Source organism: Coenobita brevimanus, unplaced genomic scaffold (assembly GCF_032717465.1).
Source record: "Coenobita brevimanus isolate Jiangsu-jjx unplaced genomic scaffold, ASM3271746v2 jjx.HiC_scaffold_2879, whole genome shotgun sequence".
Classification (NCBI taxonomy): Eukaryota; Metazoa; Arthropoda; class Malacostraca; order Decapoda; family Coenobitidae; genus Coenobita; species Coenobita brevimanus.
In genome coordinates this window covers 111,522-131,901 of record NW_027643850.1, presented here as the reverse complement: position 1 = coordinate 131,901, position 20,380 = coordinate 111,522, and the positions used below count along the sequence as shown (strand labels likewise).

The window sequence follows — 20,380 nt, the reverse complement described above, 5'->3', positions numbered from 1 at the left end:
GTTATGAGGAACACACTGAGGTGGTTTGGCCATATGGAGAGGATGGACGGTGAAAGACTGACGAAGAGTGTATGTGAGTGAGGTGGAGGGGGAAGAGAGAGGGGAGGCAGAGGATTAGATGGAGGGATGGGGTGGAGAGGTATAAGAAAGAGGGGGGTGTGAGTTGGGAGCAGGGCAGTGAAATGGTGGGGGACAGGGCGACTTGGAGGCGATTTGTTTGTGGCCACCCCAAACGGGATTGAGGCGTCTGGCAATAGATAGATAGATAGAACTTTCAGATTCCTCCTCCTACACACTGTCCCAAATTCATTCACCAAACCTTGCAACTCTCATTCATCTTCACTCAACAATACTGTATCATCAGCAAACAGCAACACCGGAAGCTTCCAAATGCTTAACATAATGTCTGAATTAATGGCATATCTGTCACACTGATCAGAATTAAGACGTACTGTAACGATATCTTATACATGTACTTTATGGGTTATAACCAGGACAACACAACTCTCATCTAGTTCCTATGTTGATATATAAACCCAAATATCTAAGTATGTATGGACGAACTAATGGCATACTCATCATATCTATCAGAATTAACTTATTATAAATCAATTACTTACTAGGTACTGTGCTATATAATGGAGTAGTTTTCTCAATATTCATTGTACTCACCAAAGATCCTGAGATGGGTGAAAACGAGGAGGACGGTACACACTGTCCCTGCAAGGAAAATGGAATGATTACTATAACTGCACATTATATGGCTACATAAAACTAATATTATAAATGTGGATTTCTCTCAGAATAAGGCATAAAAAATTGTCATTCCAATTTGCGAATATCTCTGCACGTACATGTTATCTCATGCATGGTGTACACTAACATTTTTTTTTATATATATGCTTGCCTGGTGCACGTGTGAGTGAATGTGTGAATATTTTATGTATACATGTGTGTGTGTGTGTGTGTGAGCGCATGTGTTTGCTTCATGTTCCATGTGTTTTCTGTATCTGGTGCTCCGTTATTCGTCTGTTTTATATATTTTGTTTGTACTTTGTGTTACTGCAGCTTTATATGCTTGTATGTTTCGTGTTTCGTGTGACTAAAGGTGAACTGCTTAAGAACAGTTCCTTTTATAGATACGATTGGTTCTTCCGGAATACAGCAAATGTTTTCAGTTTATTTCGCTCTGTGGACGAGTGTATAACAGCGTCGTGGAAAATACTGGAATTAGAAAAACTGTAGTAGATACAGCCTTGTGTACCAGATATCCTGCCCAAGTTTCATTAGCAGATACGTTGTCCAAGTTGAATAAAATCGTCTGAAGTAAGAATAAGCTTGAAGAGACGTTGCTGTACTGAAAGTCATTGGATATGCCTTGTTTTATGTCTTTTCGTATGTGGCTGCCAGATAACAGACTCAGGTTCAGTCTTTTATGGCAAAAGTTAATAGATATACTCAGTGCCTCCTACTTCCCTCTCGTGCAAGGGTGTTTATTATCTATTACACTCCTGCTATTGGTAATTTGTCAAGAGCATGTTTTAAGCTTCCTACCTCCCTCGTGCAAGGCTTTTTACTGCTGATTACACACACCATGACGGGAGTCGCACACGTCCTGTCTGATTAAACAATGACAACTCTCTCAAATCATTCATGGTCTTCTCATAGCCTTCATCAGCCTCTGAACCACGTAGTCTCGTCTGCTTATACTTGAACTCCTCATAGTCCTCATCAGCCTAAGAACTACCTATGACTAGCATCCAGCATGGTAAATGTTTCCCTGGTGTACAGGAAACCATTTGGCTTGTCACTCAGTGTAGAGTCACCCACAGGCAGAAGGAAGGGGAAAGAATGAAGGAAAGAAAGAAAGAAGAGGGGGTGTAAAGTCACCTGTAAGCAGAAGGATGAGGAAAGAATTAAGGAAAGAAAGAGAGAAGAGGATGGAAGGAAAGAAGGATGGAGGAGAGGAAAGGGCAGACCCTCGAGAGCAGCTCTACATCGAGTGAGTGGATGGTGAGCGCTCCCACCTACCACAAATAATAATAATAGTAATAATAATAAGTACTTTAATAACCCTGTCTCCTGCCATTTCACTGATCCCCCCCTCTCATATACCTCTCCATTCCTACCTTATCCTCAGTCTCCCCTTCCTTCTCCCTCAACTCCCTATGCCAAATGAGGAGGATGGTGGACCGTAGGAGAAAGGGAACTTCTGGTTTCCTCTCTAGGCAGCTGGCTGGTATTAATGTGGCAGCTGGTTGGTATTAATTTGGCTTTCTCTCCCCCTGCTCCCTCTCTGTAGGTGGTTTCCATGGCTCAGTCAACTCACACACCTGAAAATATACTACACATTAGTTCTTTCCTTTCAAACCTTGATTAACAAAAGTAGCTTGTTGGCAGCAAGAACATTATCATCTGGAGACAACATGAGTTAAATAACTTGGCAATACCAAGTGCAAGATATTTTTAATAATAATTCATCCATCCATCCATCATCCAATCCTACATTGCCCCATGTGGAGCATAGGAGCCCAGGGCTAGGCAATTGGTCCCGACAATTAAGATGAGAGTGACCAGCCTCACTCATCCCTGAGTGGCATTACATAAGCAATCAACCCCAACCACCCCTTGGATATAAACCTTCACCGGCTCAATCCAATTGGAACATCACAATTACCCACTAAATCACCAGGTGCCAAAATTTGGTTATATGGTTACAACCCAGCATAGTAAATGGTTTCCTGGTGCACAGGAAACCATTTGACTTGTCACTCAGTGTAGTCACCCACAGGTTGAAGGAAGGGGAAAGAATGAAGGAAAGAAAGACAGAAGAGGGAATGTAAAGTCACCCGTAGGCAGAAGGACAAGGAAAGAATGAAGGAAAGAAAGACAGAAGAGAATAGAAGGAAAGAAGGATGAAGGAGAGGAAAGGGCAGACACCCGAGAACAGCGCTACATCGAGTGCGTGGATGGTGAGCGCCCCCACCTACCACAAATAATAATAATAGTAATAATAATAACTACTTTAAGAATAACGAGAACTACTCTAAGTCTCAATGGCATGCCTAATGGGCCACATCCCCACACATCATTCAAGCCCCTGAAATCCTGATACCACAACACAGGCATAACTATCCACACACATGCATTTCATAAAAACCATCCAATAATCCATCCAACTTTTCAAGTTAAATAAGTGCTGTCAACCCTCATCATGTACTCCCCCATACAAATGTCATCCAATCATCATCTATCTGCTCAGTAAAAAATCAAACACACACCAAAATGAGATACTGGTCTCTGGTTTGAATAAATCTACACTACCTGTCTACCTATAACAAGACGCCTTAATCCTGTAAGGGGTGGCCACAAACAAATTGCCTCCAAGTCACCCTGTCTCCTGCCATTTCACTGATCCCCCCCTCTCATATACTTCTCCATTCCTACCTTATCCTCAGTCTCCCCTTTCTTCTCCCTCAACTCTCTATGCCAAATGAGGAGGATGGTGGACCGTAGGAGAAAGGGAACTTCTAGTTTCCTGTCCAGGCAGCTGGCTGGTATTAACGTGGCAGCTGGTTGGTATTAATTTGGCTTTCTTCTCCCCCCCTGCTCCCTCTCTGTAGGCGGTTTCCATGGCTCAGTCAACTCACGCACCTGAAAATATACTATACATTAGTTCTTTCCTTTCAAACCTTGATTAACAAAAGTAGCTTGTTGGCAGCAAGAACATTATCATCTGGAGACAACATGAGTTAAATAACTTGGCAATACCAAATGCAAGATGTTTTTAATAATAATTCATCCATCTACCCATCATCCAATCCTACATTGCCCCATGTGGAGCATAGGTGCCCAGGGCTAGGCAACTGGTCCCGACATTTAAGATGAGAGTGACCAGCCTCACTCATTCCTGAGTGGCATTACATAAGCAATCAACCCCAACCACCCCTTGGATATAAACCTTCACCCGCTCAATCCAATTGGAACATCACAATTACCCACTAACCCACCAGGCGCCAAAATCTGGTTATATGGTTACAACCCAGCATAGTAAATGGTTTCCTGATATACACATAATTTCCATCAGTAACCTTCAGAATTACACCAAGGTGTAATGTACAAAATAATTTGCTATGGAAAAGGTGTTAGGAAATCTCAAGTCACATATAATATGGCCCAAAAGCTTATGACATCTAACCTTCAATCCGATGACCTAACAGTAATGAGGGGGATATGAAGACTAAAGCTCACCCTTTCAACTAGGAAAGGTTGCTTCCTAAATGAATAAAATTGCTTGTCGGTATCCACACTATAATGAACCCCTTCAATACGATGTCTACTAGATTTAATTATTGCAACTACCACGAGATTTTATTCAACTTATGACATCTCAAAACTCTTCACCTTAAGTGGAACTGCCGAGACAGACAAAGAAAGAGACAGACGGAAGCAGAGACTAACAGAGAGACAGAGGCACAGGCAGAGGAAGATTTAGAGAGAGAGAGATTGGATCAGTTACAAGGACAGGGAAAACTGAGGAGAGGAAATCAGGTAAGTAGAAGGGTAGAAAGACCGAGAGAGAGACTGAGACAGAAAGAAGGAGGCAGAGACAGAGAACATGATGCAGAGGTGAGTGCATGCAACTGAATGAGGTAAACGTGAGAGGATGCGGGGTTTGGAAGTGGAGGAAATGGAACGATTCTTTCAGTCCAAAATGGAAGAGGCTGAAAGAGTGGGCACATATTCATTCACGCAAACACTGATACAAGCACTGATCAGCGCATGCACGCACACTAATACACGCAGGCACTAATAGGCACTGATACACTATCTATCTCTCCATCTATATACCTAGGCTGCTTCACCCAAAGAAAGGGAGGTAGCCGAGACAGGACGACACACTCCCCATTTACTCATCCATTCAAAGACGTTCATTCGCATCTTAGCCCCAAAGGGGAGAACGGACAGATCCTCACCGCACCACACTGCACAAGGGTCAACTGCGCAATGCAATCAGTGACATCCGCAGCAGGGCCCGACAGCAGAGCTGCTTTACCCCTGCCACATCATAACAGACTCATCCCCTTACCTGCACCTGACCTGAAATAGCTGATCAGACCAAATGGGGGAGAATATCCCCTCAGGGCTGCGTCATCACTTATTCATTCACAATTTCTCTCCACCCATTTCTGTCACGCACAGCCACTCTTCCTTGCTCAACAGACGTCCCTTTTGCATCTAGCGCTCTCTTCACACTGTCCATCCATCCTATTTGTGGTCTTCCTGTCAGCCTTACACCTCTCACATCAGATCTAGTTATCTTTTTCACCAATCGCTCATTATCCATTCTCTCCATATGCCCAAACCATCGCAACACCCTCTGCTCAACTCTACCAGCCATCTCCCGAACAACTCCAGTTCTCCTTCGCACTTCATCATTCCGCACTCGATCCATACGCGTCACTCCACACATACTCCTCAGACACCTCATCTCCATTACATTCAAACTTTTCCTCTCTGCTACACCCATATTCCATGTTTCAGCCCCATACAATGCAGTCGGTACCACAACACCCTCATACAGCCTTCTCTTTACATCCATTCTAAGCGAACGACATCTAAACATTTTTTTCATTCCTCCCAGCACCTTTCCTACTTCATTTATTCTAAACTTCACTTCTGCATCTATTCTTCCATCCATAGAAACATGTGACCCTAGATATTTAAAACACTCTACCTCCTCAAGCAAAACTCGCCATTCAAAACTATATTCATCCCCCTACCATCTACCAACCTCGTACACTTCATCACTTTACTCTTATTCCCATTTACTTTCAATTTCCTCCTTTCACACACCCTTCCAAACTCCTCTACCAACTGTCTCAATCTCTCCTCTGAATCAGCCACCAGTGCAGTATCATCTGCAAAGAGCAGCTGCTTCAGATTCCACTCTCCACCATCAACATTCACCAGACTAAGACCTCCACCTAAAACTCTTGCATTCACCTCCCTTACAACACCATCCATGTAAATATTAAACAACCAAGGCGACGTCACACATCCCTGTCGCAGCCCCACTCTCACAGGAAACCAATCACTCACAGCATTTCCCACTCTTATACACGCTCTACTATTTACATAAAAACTTTTCACCCCTTTTAGTAACCTACCATCAAGTCCATACAATCTTAAAACAGTCCACAAAGCCTCCCTATCAATTCTATCATACGCTTTCTCTAAATCCATAAATGCCCAAAACACATCCTTACCTTTCGCTAAATACTTTTCACACACTTGTCTCACAGCAAACACCTCATCAACGCATCCCCTCCCTCTCCTAAAGCCACACTGCTCATCACCAATCACTCCCTCTGTACCCTCTCTAACTCTCATAATTAACACTCTACCATACACCTTACCTACAACACTCAACAGACTTATACCCCTAAAGCTAGTACATTCATACTTATCACCCTTGCCTTTATACAACGGTTGACCATTTGAAGGAAAGGTATTAATTCATAATTGACTTAGTAATGATTCAACTGTAACAACTTTAGAGTAAGGGTTATACGTAAATGAGGACTATAGATTTTTCTTTGTAATTTAACCCCATGTTTTTGTCCTTTTGCCATTTATTTCACATAGCTTAGTGGCAGAATGAAACAATGCTATACATCCTTAACATGGCAAGCATAATATTCTAGTGCTAATCTGTTGTTGTAACTAAGCATTCAAAATGGAGAAATGGTAATTTTTGACCAAGTTAAAGTGAAATATTTTGGCTCCCGTAATCACATGGGATACAGTATGAACTCATCCAGAAACTGCAAGATACCTACAAATATATGGCTCACTCCAAAATAGCCTCTGCTATTGTAATTTGACTATGTGATTGCCTAAGACATTTTGTAGTGCCTCAGAGCATCATCAGATGTTAAAATCTACTTGTTTGATGTGTATTTTGAGGTGCTTAACCCCTACAATTTGATGGCATGTATTAAATATGTTTATGCTGTCTTTGGATGATTTTATCCACCATAGGATAATATTTTCAAACTGCCTTCATTAACCCCATCACTACCACAAAACATTCTGAAAAGTTGTCTAAATCATCTGTTGATTGCAAGCAAACCATAAAAGATGTCACCATTATGAAAAAGATAACAGCACTACCAAACCCACAAATAATGAACCTACCAATATGGAGGACCAGCTGTATGACAGAGAAGCACAGACTCTTTTGTGATGAACACTGATTACTGAAGAACTGACCTGACATAAGGCCGTGTCATGACAACAACAGTTTTGACCCAGAAAGTGGGATGAACCAGGTACAGCCCCTGCAGGTTTTTGCGCAGGCGACGGTCAATCATCTGGTAACACCTCTGGCAACAACAATAACAAGAATGATAATAATAATAATAAAAATAATTATAATAATAATAATAATAATAATAATAATGAAAATGATGATAATAATAATAATAATAGTAATAATAATAATATTTTAATAATAATCATCATTGAACTCTGTGACGAGATGCTTAAGTGGTCACAAACAAATCGCCTCCATTTCATCCTGTTCTCTACCATCAAGCTTCCCTCTCTCCAACTCACATCCTCACACATGTAACTCTCCACTTCGTCCCACCATCTCATCCCAGTTTCCCTTTTCTCCTCTCCCTCTCCAACTCACACACACTCACCTAGTCAGTCTCTCATTCTCCTTTTTTTCTTAACATGGCCACACCATTTCCAGATACTTATAATGCTTTCCAGCACATCCAAATCAACATGACAATGCTACTTAAAGTCAACAGTAGTCTCTCTCTCTCTCTTATGCCACATATTTCTCTCAAATATATCACTTCCACTCCTCTCACACTTGACTTGTTTCCTCAGACTATTAAAAGGCATTGATATACTGTATTGTAGAGGTTAATAATTTATCTGTGTCTATCTAGGTATCTGCAACTAAATGCCTTGGTCCCAGAATGGGCTGCTACTGTTTAATCATCCACATGTCACTGTATCCTCCCCCATCAGCCTGCCCTCTCTCCAGTTCACACCACTGTTATTCAAAGAAACTTGGTTTGTTGTACAGTCTGTAACTTCTTCACCTATAAACAGTTAGCTATAATTGATAAGTGTCATGTGCACTGTCAGTAAAATATTGCTCACCCTTGTGGAATGGATGTGGAGAGGTTGCACTAAAACAACTAGTCAAAGTTCAGAACAATGATGTTGGAATTATTAATAACCCTGCTATTATAAATAAACTGCCTCTCCTACATGTAAGAAGGAATGTTGCATCCCATGCATTATTTTACAGGAACTTTTATGGCAAATGCTCAGATGAAGTTGCATCCATTGTGCCACCTCTCCATGCCTTCCGTCATGCTACACAGGCATCTGGTAGCGCGCATGACTGGAACGTCACACTGCCATGTTGTAGAACTTCTGCCTATCAGAATTCATCCATTTCCTGAACTGCATGTCTCTGGAACTCGCTTCCCTGGAGTTGTTTCCCCCCAGACTTCAACCTACAGCCGTTCAAGTCCAACTGTTACAGATATTTTATGAATGGGGGACACCAGTAGTCTGGCGTATGGATTGGTTTTTTTGGTTATTTACTTGTTTTTCCTTCCTCTGTTCTTTAGTTAAATCTATCTATCTATCTATCTATAGCCTGACGCCCTAATCCCGCAAAGGGTGGCCGTAGACAAAATGCCTCCAAGTTGCTCTGTCACCCACCATTTGACTACCCTCCCCCCAACTCACCCCTCCCCTCCCTCATATATCTCTTAACTCCATCCCTCCACCTCATCCTCGGTCTACACCTCCCTCTCCCTCCCTCCACCTCACCTACATACATCCTCTTAGTCAGTCTTTCATTCTCCATTCTCTCCACATGTCCAAACCACCTCAGTGTATTTCTCCTAATCTTCTCAACCACATCCACATCCACCCCACAACGTTCCTTCACTTCTTCATTCGTCAACCTGTCCCACCATATCACTCCACATGCTCCTCTCAAGTAACTCATTTCCACTGCTCCCACTCTTGACTTCTTCCCCTCTTGCAAGGTCCACGCCTCGCTTCCATACATCAGGGTAGGGATCACAATACTATCATGCAGTGACTTCTTAACTTCCATACTCACCTCCCTATTTCTCATCACTGCTTTCAGTGAACCAACAACCTTCCTTCCCTGCTGTACCCTTTCACGCACTTCATCCCCCAAACTTCCATCCTTACTCATCACACTACCCAAGTACTTGAATATATATATATATATATATATATATATATATATATATGATATATATACCTCTCCAGTCCTTCCTTCCATCTCATCCTCAGCCTCCCCCATCCCCTTCCACCTCACCTACACTCTGCTAGTCAGTGTCTCTTCTCCATTCCCTCCAAATGGCCAGACCTTCTCAAGGTATTTCTCATAATACTTTCCATCACATGATACATTGCATAATAATTACCTTAAGCCATGCAAAGGAAGGCATGTTGCCTCGTGTTGTGGCCCCGTGTAGATAGATTAGTATGTAGTCCTCTGCAATTAACTGGTCTAGTGTTGTCAGCACATACCTGTACAAGTAATATATAAGTTTCATATACCTTTGTGCCATTAATGTATTAGGTGGTCCATCTATTGTGCTCTCCAGTCTTGTCTGTTGCAGGAAGGACTGTCTACTAATGTGAGGAACAAAGTCATTTTGGCTGCCTCATGAAATTATTAATTAACTGTACAGTCAGTGAACATAATAGAATAAACAGTAAAAGGCATGAAAAAGGCTATGGGAAGTAGAAAATGATGCAGGGTATGCACTATACTATTTTTACTATAACATGGCTCAGATTTTTGTCCTTTAGTGACTTATTTCATGTTGCTAGTGGGAGAAAAAGACAATACTACACCTGAACATCCTTTTCATAGCATATCTTTATAGGTGACATCATATTCTAGTGTTAATTTATTGTTACAACTCATCATTAATGATGTTGACATGGCAGTTTTAGGCCAAGTTAGAGTTAAAAGGATATAGTATTGCTGACTGAGCTGTCCCAGCAACACATGAACTTTGGTTGCATAATACATGGATCACCCTTGATAAGTTTCACTTATATATTTTATTAAGACTTTATACAAGTTTCATATACTGTACTTGTATTTCCATTGTGTAAGTTAGCAGTACCAGTCATATAAAAGCAGCTGATACTTTATTTATATTTCCATATAAATCACTATTCCAGCATTAGGCCTACATTATTTTAAAATACAGTAATTTCATTCAAGCTGGAAGAAAACTTACATGAAGAGGTTGTCCATGACATAATCATAGTCTTTGCGTGACCTGTCAGGGAGGAAGCAGGCAGAAAAGACGATGATGGCCTCATTAGCCCCTGGATAGTAACCCCCGTGGCTCAACACTTTCTTGTACGGCTCAATCACCTGCAACATTATCATCACCAGCATCATCATCATCATCATCATCATCCCAACCTCTTTTCCCATACAAGGGTGGGGTGAGGTAGGGTTAAGAGAGCAATAAAAAACACTAATAAACTAGAGGGAGAACTATCTAATTTCTGCCTAGTTAACTAGGCTGCACTCTCATTCACTCACCATTCATGCTCCTGGGATTCTGACTCCACCTTGCAGTCACAATCGTTACAGTGAGAGTGATGGCCTTGGGAGAGGGGGGGAGAACCAACACATCATCCATTTTGGGATGAGATACCCTAGAAAATATGAGTATGAAACGTATTGAAGACGAGGAAAATTTATATAATTAATGCTGAACGTAAGAAAGCTAAAGATAGCGACATACAGTTAACAAGTTAGAAAATTGCCAAATTTCGCAACATCAAAAGCAGTGTTTTGGTGATGAGACTTACGGCAGTGTCTGAGGGGCAGAACTCCCATCGGATGGTATGGATTTCTAATTTTGAGCATCCTGTAAGTTTTTTAAAATTTGCCTCCATTTGCTGTGACAGATAATGATGCATTCTAGAAGATGTGGCAGCACATACAAGAGAGTTTGCTTTATATACACAATATATATATACACAATATATATATATATATATATATATATATATATATACTCTATTTGTATGTCATCATCATCATCAGCAGCAGCAGCCATTATAAGTCTACTGCTGAACAAAGGCCTTCCCTTACCTTCTCCACGAATTCCTTGACTGAGGCAATCTCTGTCACATTTTCCCTGAAAATATCTCGTTCTCATATCTCCTCCTCCTGTCTGGCCTTTTTCTGCTATGCTTACAATCTGTTGATGTCCAGTCAGTCAGCCTCTTGCTCCATCGGTTATCCCTTATTCTAGCTACATGGCCAGCTCACCTCCATTTCTGTTCTTTTATAACTTCTATAATGTACTAACTTTTGTCTGCTCTCTCTCCCAAGTTGATCTTTTCCTGTCTCATAGAGATATTCCCAACACTGACTTTTCCATTGCTTTCTGAGAACGGATTAGTATATTTTCCATTGATTTTATTAGTTTCCAGGTATCACAACCACACATCATAGCTGGAATAATTCATTTGTTATACACTTTTTGTTTCATACATATTGCCAAGCTACTTTTCATAATGTCTTTCTGTTTACCAAAAGCTTTCCCTCCAATTGTAATGCAACTTTTTATTTTGTTATCGTGGTCTATCATTAATTTTAGTATTTGCCCCAAGTAACTGTACTCCTTGACTACTTCAAGAATTTCTTCTGGTATACTGATGATGCTCTTTGGTGTGTGAAGATTACACATTACAGTAGTCCAGTTCATCTTTAGCCCTACTTTGAGACTTTCTCTGTTCGCGTCATTTAACATTTCTTGCAATAAATGTACCATCATGCAATCCCATTTTGCCCATATAAAAAATGGGCCCTGAGGCCCAGGCATAGGCTACCCATTCCTAATATTTATAGGCAATGGTGACCAGCCCCACTTTCCCGTGAGTGGCATTGTGCAAGCAAAGAGCCCCCAACTCCCTCCTCAGATGAAACCCATAGAGGCTCCATCTGGTCACAGTGCCTTAACCCACTTAACCACCAAAAACCATTTGGTTATACAGATATACTGACTGAAAGTATCCAAGCAGATGTTGCTCATAAAGGTGTACAGTACGTACTATGGGTGGATGGGGTTTACTGCTCACACAATACCATTCTGGGACAATAGATTGGTCATTCTCACATCAAAAATCAGGAATTAAGTAGACCAACCCAGGGTCCCTATGTTCCTGGTGGGGCAATAAAAGATTGGATGATGGATAAATGATGATGTACTGACCTTCATGTCAATCCTCCGTTCAATTCCAGATTTGACAACTGATCGCCATGACCGTTCCTCACTGGTTTCCTGCACTGCTGTGTACTCAGGTAGTGGCTCTATCCTTGGCTGAGGACCCAGACCTGAATCAAGATAGAAGGTTCTTGTTATCTATTTTTTTTTTTCTTCTTCTTTTTTTTTTTGGAGAAGGGATGTCTTCATGTTGTGTCACTGATATAACCAGGCAACTCCACTGCCTGATAATGCTAATGCCCCTGAACTCTCATCCTATCCCCTGAAAAGAGGTTGATGGACTGCAGGGGAAGGACAATGTACACCTGCAGTCCACTGGGTTCATGTTTCAGATGAGCATGATGGCACAACAACAGCAGTTTTTTTTTTTTTTTTTTTTTTTTTTTTCTTCAAATAAAGCCACTGTAAGTTACAGAAAGATTGAGTGTTAAAGTTCTTTTGTCACCTGTAAAGCTCACTTGCCAATTTCCCTGTTTCGGTAGTAGATGGATGGCTATCATCAACTCGGGAGATACTACCATAAGAGTGGTATGTGATTACAAGCTCTGTAACAAGGCACATAATCATCACTCTCAGGCATGAAACTTTGACAAATTGTTAGAGTCCAGGATGAGACATTTATATTGTTACAAAGCTTACTGAACATCTCTGATATCTTTTTTCAGCAGTTATCAGCAACTGTAGGAAAGTAATTAGCTAGTTTTGGCACTTAATTTAGTTGCCAGTTCATATAAAACATAAGTAATACCATGATCAACCCTGTATGGTATGACGATTCCACGAGAGGAAACATGGCATCATTTTGCTTGTGCATGTACCTCATATATCCTACTGGCTGCATGGAAAAAACTGTGATATTATGGAACTTATCACTGTAGTGCATTTATTTTAGGTGAATAACCAAGGGGATGCATTCCTGCCTAATAACTATAGATTCATGAAATTCATGCAAGGTCACATGCTATAAAACTGCTTCAAAGAAACTTGGATTTTCATACAAAATCCATAATGTCTACCCTAATGAGCAGTTAGCTGTAATTTGCAAGTCATGTGCAGTCTCAGCATAAATAATGCTTTCCCATGTGGAGTGGATGTGGAGATTTTCCACTAAAACAACTGGACAAAATTCAGAGCAAAGCTATAAGAATAATTAATAATCCTGCAATTATAAATTAACTACCTCTCTTACAAGTCAGACAAAGTATTGCCTCCCTTGAATTATTTTACAGATACTTTTATGGCAAATTCTCAAAGTTGCATCCATTGTGCCATCTCTCCATACATTCCCCTGTGCTACATGGGCATCTGGTAGCACCATGACTTGACTGTCACACTGCCATATTGTAGAACTTCTGCATATCAGAATTCCTTTATTCTCCAAACTACTTCTCTCTGGAACTTGATTCCCCAGATTTTTCCCCAAAACTTCAGCCTTCAGCAGTTTAAGTCAAACTGTTGCAGAGTTTTTATGAATGGAGGATACCTGTAATTTGGTGGTTGATATTTTGTTTTGTTTGGTTTTTCCTTCCTCTGTTTGTCTTTTGTTTAGAAAAAAAAAAAAAGGACAAGAACCCAGTAAATTGCAGGTTGAAGTTGCCCTTGCATTCAATCCTCCTCCTTTCAGGGGATAGGAAGGCTAGGAGGGCTTGTATAACTAGGCAGTAGTATCACCCCATTACACTGGTGTCACCTTGTGAAGTCATCCCTATCCAGAACCATGCAACCTTTTGATACAGCCAGACCAATTTTCAGTCAGCAATACTCACACTCCATGATGGATGTCACCATGGGTGTCTGGAGAGGGGGGCAAGGGGGGGCAGTTGCCCCACCTTAGAATTCCAAAGTGTGTCTAGAACTTTTCCGGACGTCACGTATATTTTCGTTCCTTTGAGTTATAGCACATCAGCATATGAATACTTTTCGCCTGCAATTTAAGTACATCTTGATACTATATTTTATAGTGAATTATATGTTCAGTCAGCACATATATGTATAATTTCTTTTATTTTGCCCCCCCTTACAAAAAATCCTGCAGATGCCCCTGGATTTCACAGTTCATCCAGTGTATCTCTGTCAACACGGGTGAGCACATTGGTGAACTCGCCACATGAAAGCATCTGTGTATCATCTTCATCATTGTCACATAGGTTCTTTTCATGTAACCTTTTGTTGTAACCAAACAGCTCTTAGCAATACTTACATTCCATAATGGATTCCTGCCGTACATCTAGTGTGTCTGCATTATCAATGAACTTGTCTTGTGAAAGCACCTGTGCGTGATTGTCATTATTTCATATAACCCTTTGATATATTCAGACCAGGTGATGACATAATTATGGAGGTATGCAAAATGTAGGAGGACTGCTTGATGTAACAGAATGGGTTAAGGTAAGCCTGTGCCCATGGTCAGACATGATGAAATGGCTGTTAATCCTTTGCCCAGAGTTAACACATAAAGAAAAAGAGAAAAAAAAACTCACGCTCCATGATGGATTCCTCTAGTTCATCCGGTGTGTCTATGTCATCTGGCGTAAGCATATCAGTGAACTCATCATGTGAGAGCATCTGTGCGTCATCGTCATCGTCGTCATCATCGTCATTGGTGTGTTGGCTGAGGGAGGAGAGGGAGTGTTGGTCGTCCTCCACCGCCACTGTCAGAAGCTCCTCTGTCACTGTCAAACGTTTCTTCCGGGTCACCTCCAAGCTTGACGGACGCTCTGTAGAAGAGATGCTCAAAAATAAGAAACTGGGAGTGAGATTCTTGAACATAACTGTATTTATGATCAAGGCCCTGTTGTAACTGTGATATGTATTCCCAGGAAGGACAAAGAAAGGACAGTACAGTGTCTTCCCATGTCTCTTGTTCTTCCCAGAAAAAGAAATCTTGGTTATGAGAGATATTATCATAGGTTAATATATATATTTTTTGAGGGAAGAACAAGAAAAGGGCAGTACAGAATCTCTCATATCTCTGGTTCTTCCTGTAAAATACATATAAGTTATAACAGGGAATCGATTGCAAATGTGTTTGAGAATCCCACCTTGGGATTGGATTCATAAATACACATAGCCCCGTACTCTCTTTGGTTACGTAGGCCCCCCCTAGATTTTATCTGTGTGTCTGATATAATGTACCATTGTATCTCTGTTTCTAATATACTGTTGATATATACAGTTAACTTTTGTGGTACATGGGGGGGACAATCATCCTGTCACTCAGTGTAGGGATGCCCTATGGTCTCTATACTGAGTGACAAGCCTAAAGGTTTCCTGTACCCTGGAAACCATTTACTACACTGGGTGGCAACCATATAACTGGGTTTTTTGGCAAGGTTAAGTATACCCCAGATTCCCCTATCAAAAATCACTTAATCATGGCAAATGTTTTGGAGAGCCTCAGAGGACCCAATATCAGCCAAGGACCCCAACCAAATGGACAGGTTTCATGGCCATGTGGAATGTGAGAGGTGTGAATCAGGACAGCAAGAGGGCGGAAGTGGTGAATGTGTTCAAGAGTGCGAGATATGCCATGATGACACTGTGTGAAACAAAGATGAAAGGGTGTGCAGTGGAGGAGTGGGAGGGTGTAAAGTGTGTGAGGTCAGGCATGAATGGGTGAGGAAGATGCAAGGAAGGAGTTGCTTTGTTGATGAATGAGGTGTGGCAGAATGGAATGAGAGATTACAAATGTGTCACCCTGAGATGTATGTATGTCATGTTCAAGTTTGAGAAGGTGAAAGTGGCTGCCACTGTGATTCTAGCATATGCACAGTGTGATGACAGGAGTGAGAGAGAGAAAGACAGGTTTTGGAATGAGCTGGATGAAGCAGTGGGAGAAATGCCTAGGAGCTAGAAAGTGATTGTAATGGGCAATATGAATGGAAGAGTAGGCACTGGTCCTGAGGATGACATAATGGGTTGTAATGGAGTACCAGGAGAAATTGATAACGGGAAGCAACTGAAGGATATATGTCAGGAAAGGAGGTCCTGCATTTGTAACTCGTATTTCAAACATAGAGATGCACATAAATATACATGGTATAGAGGGAATGGGGATCAAGTTGAATGAAGCCTGATTGATTATGTGCTTGTGGAGGTCGATGCTGGGAATGGTTGCTGATACGAAGGCAGTAAGAGAACGATGTGGTCTGTCAGATCACATGATTGTGGTATGCAAGATCAGGCTGAAAGGAGTGAGGTGGACCAGGAGAGAGAGGAGCAGTCAGGGAGAAAGTCTGAAATGGATCTGGACATCCTGTAGAATGCATATAGGGACTGCTTAGTTAGGAATGCTGAAGTGGTGTGTGGTGTGGCAAGAGTAACAACAAAGAAGAAAGGTACGGCATGGTGACGTGAAGAGATTAAGAGAGCGGTGAAGGAAAAGAGAACGAAGTGGCTGGAGTGGTTAAAGGACAGGGGTTCAATTGAAATAAGAACTGAATATATTGAGTGCAAGAAGCACGTAAAGAGACTAGTGAAGAGGAAAAGGAGATAAATGATGATCAAGGAAGAAAAATGAATGCAAATTTCTCTGAAAATAGAAAGTTATACTGGAAAGAGGTGCATAAATGTAGAAGTGACAGTGGAAAGAAATGTGAAAGAGTGAAGGATGTAAGTGGTAGATTTTTAACCCATGGGGATGAAGTAGGGACAATAGGGAGAGAATATTTTGAAAGCTTGGTGAATAAATATAGAGAGAGCAGAGCCACTGTAATCATGATTGAGGATGCGCAGAGGAATGCAGTGATAGGAAACGTGACACTTGCACAGGTGAAGAATGCTGTGAAGTGGCTGAAACATGGGAAAGTAGTTGAGGTGTATGCAGAGATAATTAAGTGTAGTGGAGAGAGCAGAATGAAGTGCTTTTTGGAGATATGTAAGAAGGCATGGATGAGTGAAACTGTGCCAGCAGATTGGAAAAAGGCTATGATTGTACCCCGGTAGTTGAGCAAAGTGGGTACAAGGATTATTGTGGCATAAGTTTATTAAGTGTGGTAGGGAAGGTATTTGGAAGAATTATTACAGAGAAAGTAAGAAAGATATCAGAAGTCCTAGTGAGTGGTGAACAGGGTGGCTTTAGGAGTGCCAGAGAATGTGTGGATCAAATATTTGCTGTGAGACAAATAGTGGAGAAGGCTTGTGAGAAGGACCATAAGGTGTTTATGGCATTCAAGGATCTGGAAAAAGCATACAGCAAAGTAGATAGAGAAGGATTGTGGAAGATTTTGCACATGTACAATGTAGTTGGGAAACTGCTAGGTGCCATCAAGAGTTTTTATGATAGCAATGAAGCATGTGTAAGGGTAAATGGGCATCTAAGTGAATGGTTCATGATCGGTGTGGGTGTGTGACAAGGTTGTGTGATGTCCCCATGGTTGTTCAGTATATATATGGATGGGGTGATGAGAGAAGTAATAACATGAGTAATGGAGAGAGGGATGGCATTGGTATTGAATGATGATGGATGGAATATCTCAAATTTGTTGTATGCTGATGATGGAGTACTACTTGCAAATACTGGACAAGAACTTAGTAGACTAGTGCAGAGTTTTGCAGATGTCTGTAACTGTCGTGCCTTGAAAGTAAATGTAGAAAAGAGTAAAGTGATGGTTATTGAGAAAGAAGGTGACTCCCAGTGTGATGTTACAGTGAATGGAGAAAGACTGCAATTGGTGAGAGAGTTCAAGTACCTGGGTACAGTGATAGAAAAGAGAGGAAAATGTGCAAAAAAAGTGGAAAGTCAAGTGACACAAGGAAGTAAAGAAGCTGGTGCTATTAAGACCTTGATAACAAACAGGCTTGAGTGTTGCAGCTGTGCGAGGCTAACATGAAGTGTTCGTGCCAACTTTAACATATGGATGTGAGAGTATGGTGTGGCATGAAAATGAAAAGTCAAGAGTGAGAGCGGTAGAGATGGGACTGCTGAGGATTGTATGTGGAGTACAGAGAGTGGATAGGATACAAAATAATGATTCGTGAACAATGTGGAGTGAGGAAGTCTGTGGACACCAGAGTCAGAGAGAGTGCACTGAGATGGTATGGTCATATGGAGAGAATGGATAACAATAGAGTGGTGCAAAAGGTATATCTGAGCAAATTTGAAGAAGGGAGGAGGCGAGGTAGGCCAAGGAGAAGGTGGAGGGGTATGGTGGATGAGTGTGTGGGGAAGAAAGGTATGGAAGTCAGTGAGGCTAGGTAACTGACAGGAGATCGAGCTGGCTTGATGAATGTTGTGAGAAGAAGCTCACGATCAGGGATTTGGCACCCCTTTTTAACGTGACAGCATCCAGAGTGATTATATTGGATACGTTTATATGAAACTACAGAGTGTGGTGAATGTTTTTAACGTATCAGATAGATCCAGGATTCTGGAGGCTTGAATGATGAGTGAATGGAAGCATGGACCATTGTACTGGGCAAATTTGGGCTGTCTAGACATTGCTGCTCCTCACCCTGCCCTAGGGTGGGAAAAGAGGTCCGGATGATACTGACTTTCAGTTATCTGCCATCACAATATACGGCTGAAGGCAGTATCTGGCACTGCTGGCTCAGCTCTGTTAAAGCAATATCATTCATGGGAAAGTTTTTAGGATAGAGGGTCGACAGGGATAGTAACACAGTATCCTGCTCAACGCTGAATGTCGAGCCGATGGAGGGTATTATGCAATATCTGGTGTTTCACTTTATTTGGCATATGGCTTGGCTGAATTATGCGGGATAATTGAAAGTTTACTGTACACATTTACAGTCACACTCTTCAGCCAGTCATCTGGAACAACACACTGATATATAATTGAGTTTTTCAAATCAGCAACTAAACCCACTCATATATATCTCCTGAGGCCTTCAGCTTTTCAGCAGTAAATCCAGAAACACCCACCACCTTCCCCAACTGCATATTGCCTATCGCTCTGCTCCCAGTATCAGCATCGATCAAAGTTCAAGGGCCAAACTTTGGATCTGCTAACTCTAAACTTTCCCTGTTCCAGTCAGACTCCTCATTCAGCAAACAGTTATAATGCTCTCTCCAGGGATCTTTAATATCTTCACTGTCTACCATTACCATTTTTTCATCATTCTTCATATACTGCTTACCTATGATATCCCTGTTTTCCCTTTTTGTCTGATTTTCTACCTTAAATACCACGTTCTTCCTTTTCAGATGAATAATGTTGGCAGTGATGATGATGATGATGATGATGGTCCTTTATGTATTATAAGTTGATGATGATGATGGTGGTGGTGGATCCTTGATGCTTCCTAAGTTTATAGTGATGATGATGACAATGAGAGTGATGATGTTGATGAAGATTCTTTACATATCCTAAGTTGATGATGAGAATAATGATGATCCTTTACCTTTCCTAAGGGTGACCTGGCCGGTTGGGGGTGAGACAACAGCGGTGTAGAGAGAATAATCGTCCTCTGTAGGGGTGACAGGTGGCTGTGAGGTTTCTTCCCTCTCTGCAAGTCGCACTCCCCCACACTCCTCACTGCCAGGCTCCACCAGGTATCGGAGGGTTGTCGGGGAGCTTGGGAAGTCCACTGGGGGTTGACAGGAAGGGAAATTGACAGATAGACTGATGCTTTAGTTTACTGGATGAATAAGTAGATTAGACAGATTGGTAGTTAGAATTATAGACTGTTTTTTACAACTGACTTATATGATCACATGCTTTTATGACTGTAACATTTAGCACATTTTTTTCATTGGTGTTTTTCACTGCTACATTGCCCATTTTTCTCATTATACCTGTATGTTCATTTCCTCACTTACAGTATATGATTGCTAGAACACTAAATTCATTAAAAAATCATTTGTTATACAATCCATCCACCCATCCATCATCCAATCCTACATTGCCCCTTGAGGAATGTAGGAGCCCGGGGCTAGGCAGTTGGTCCTGATATTTAAGATGAGAGTGACCAGCCTCACTCATCCCTGAATGGCACTACATGAGCAATCAACCCCAACCATTCCCTGGATATAAACCTTCACCGCTCAACCCCAATCACCCCTTGGATATAAACCTTCACCA

At 41.4% G+C, this 20,380-nt stretch overlaps 1 protein-coding gene across 1 annotated transcript in view; it reads right to left on the bottom strand.

Moving 5' to 3' along the window:
- Nucleotides 1-668: 668 nt before the first annotated feature.
- LOC145390121 (uncharacterized) overlaps nucleotides 669-20,380 on the bottom strand; it is a 33,471-nt gene continuing 13,759 nt past the window's right edge. Inside the window, exons 4-10 of the mRNA XM_080265174.1 lie at nucleotides 19,701-19,886; nucleotides 14,822-15,058; nucleotides 12,330-12,451; nucleotides 10,332-10,471; nucleotides 9,501-9,606; nucleotides 7,276-7,388; nucleotides 669-720 (exon numbers count right to left, since the gene is read on the bottom strand). Of these exons, the coding sequence (XP_080121300.1) occupies nucleotides 669-720; nucleotides 7,276-7,388; nucleotides 9,501-9,606; nucleotides 10,332-10,471; nucleotides 12,330-12,451; nucleotides 14,822-15,058; nucleotides 19,701-19,886 (956 nt within the window). The remainder of the gene's footprint in view (nucleotides 721-7,275; nucleotides 7,389-9,500; nucleotides 9,607-10,331; nucleotides 10,472-12,329; nucleotides 12,452-14,821; nucleotides 15,059-19,700; nucleotides 19,887-20,380) is intronic.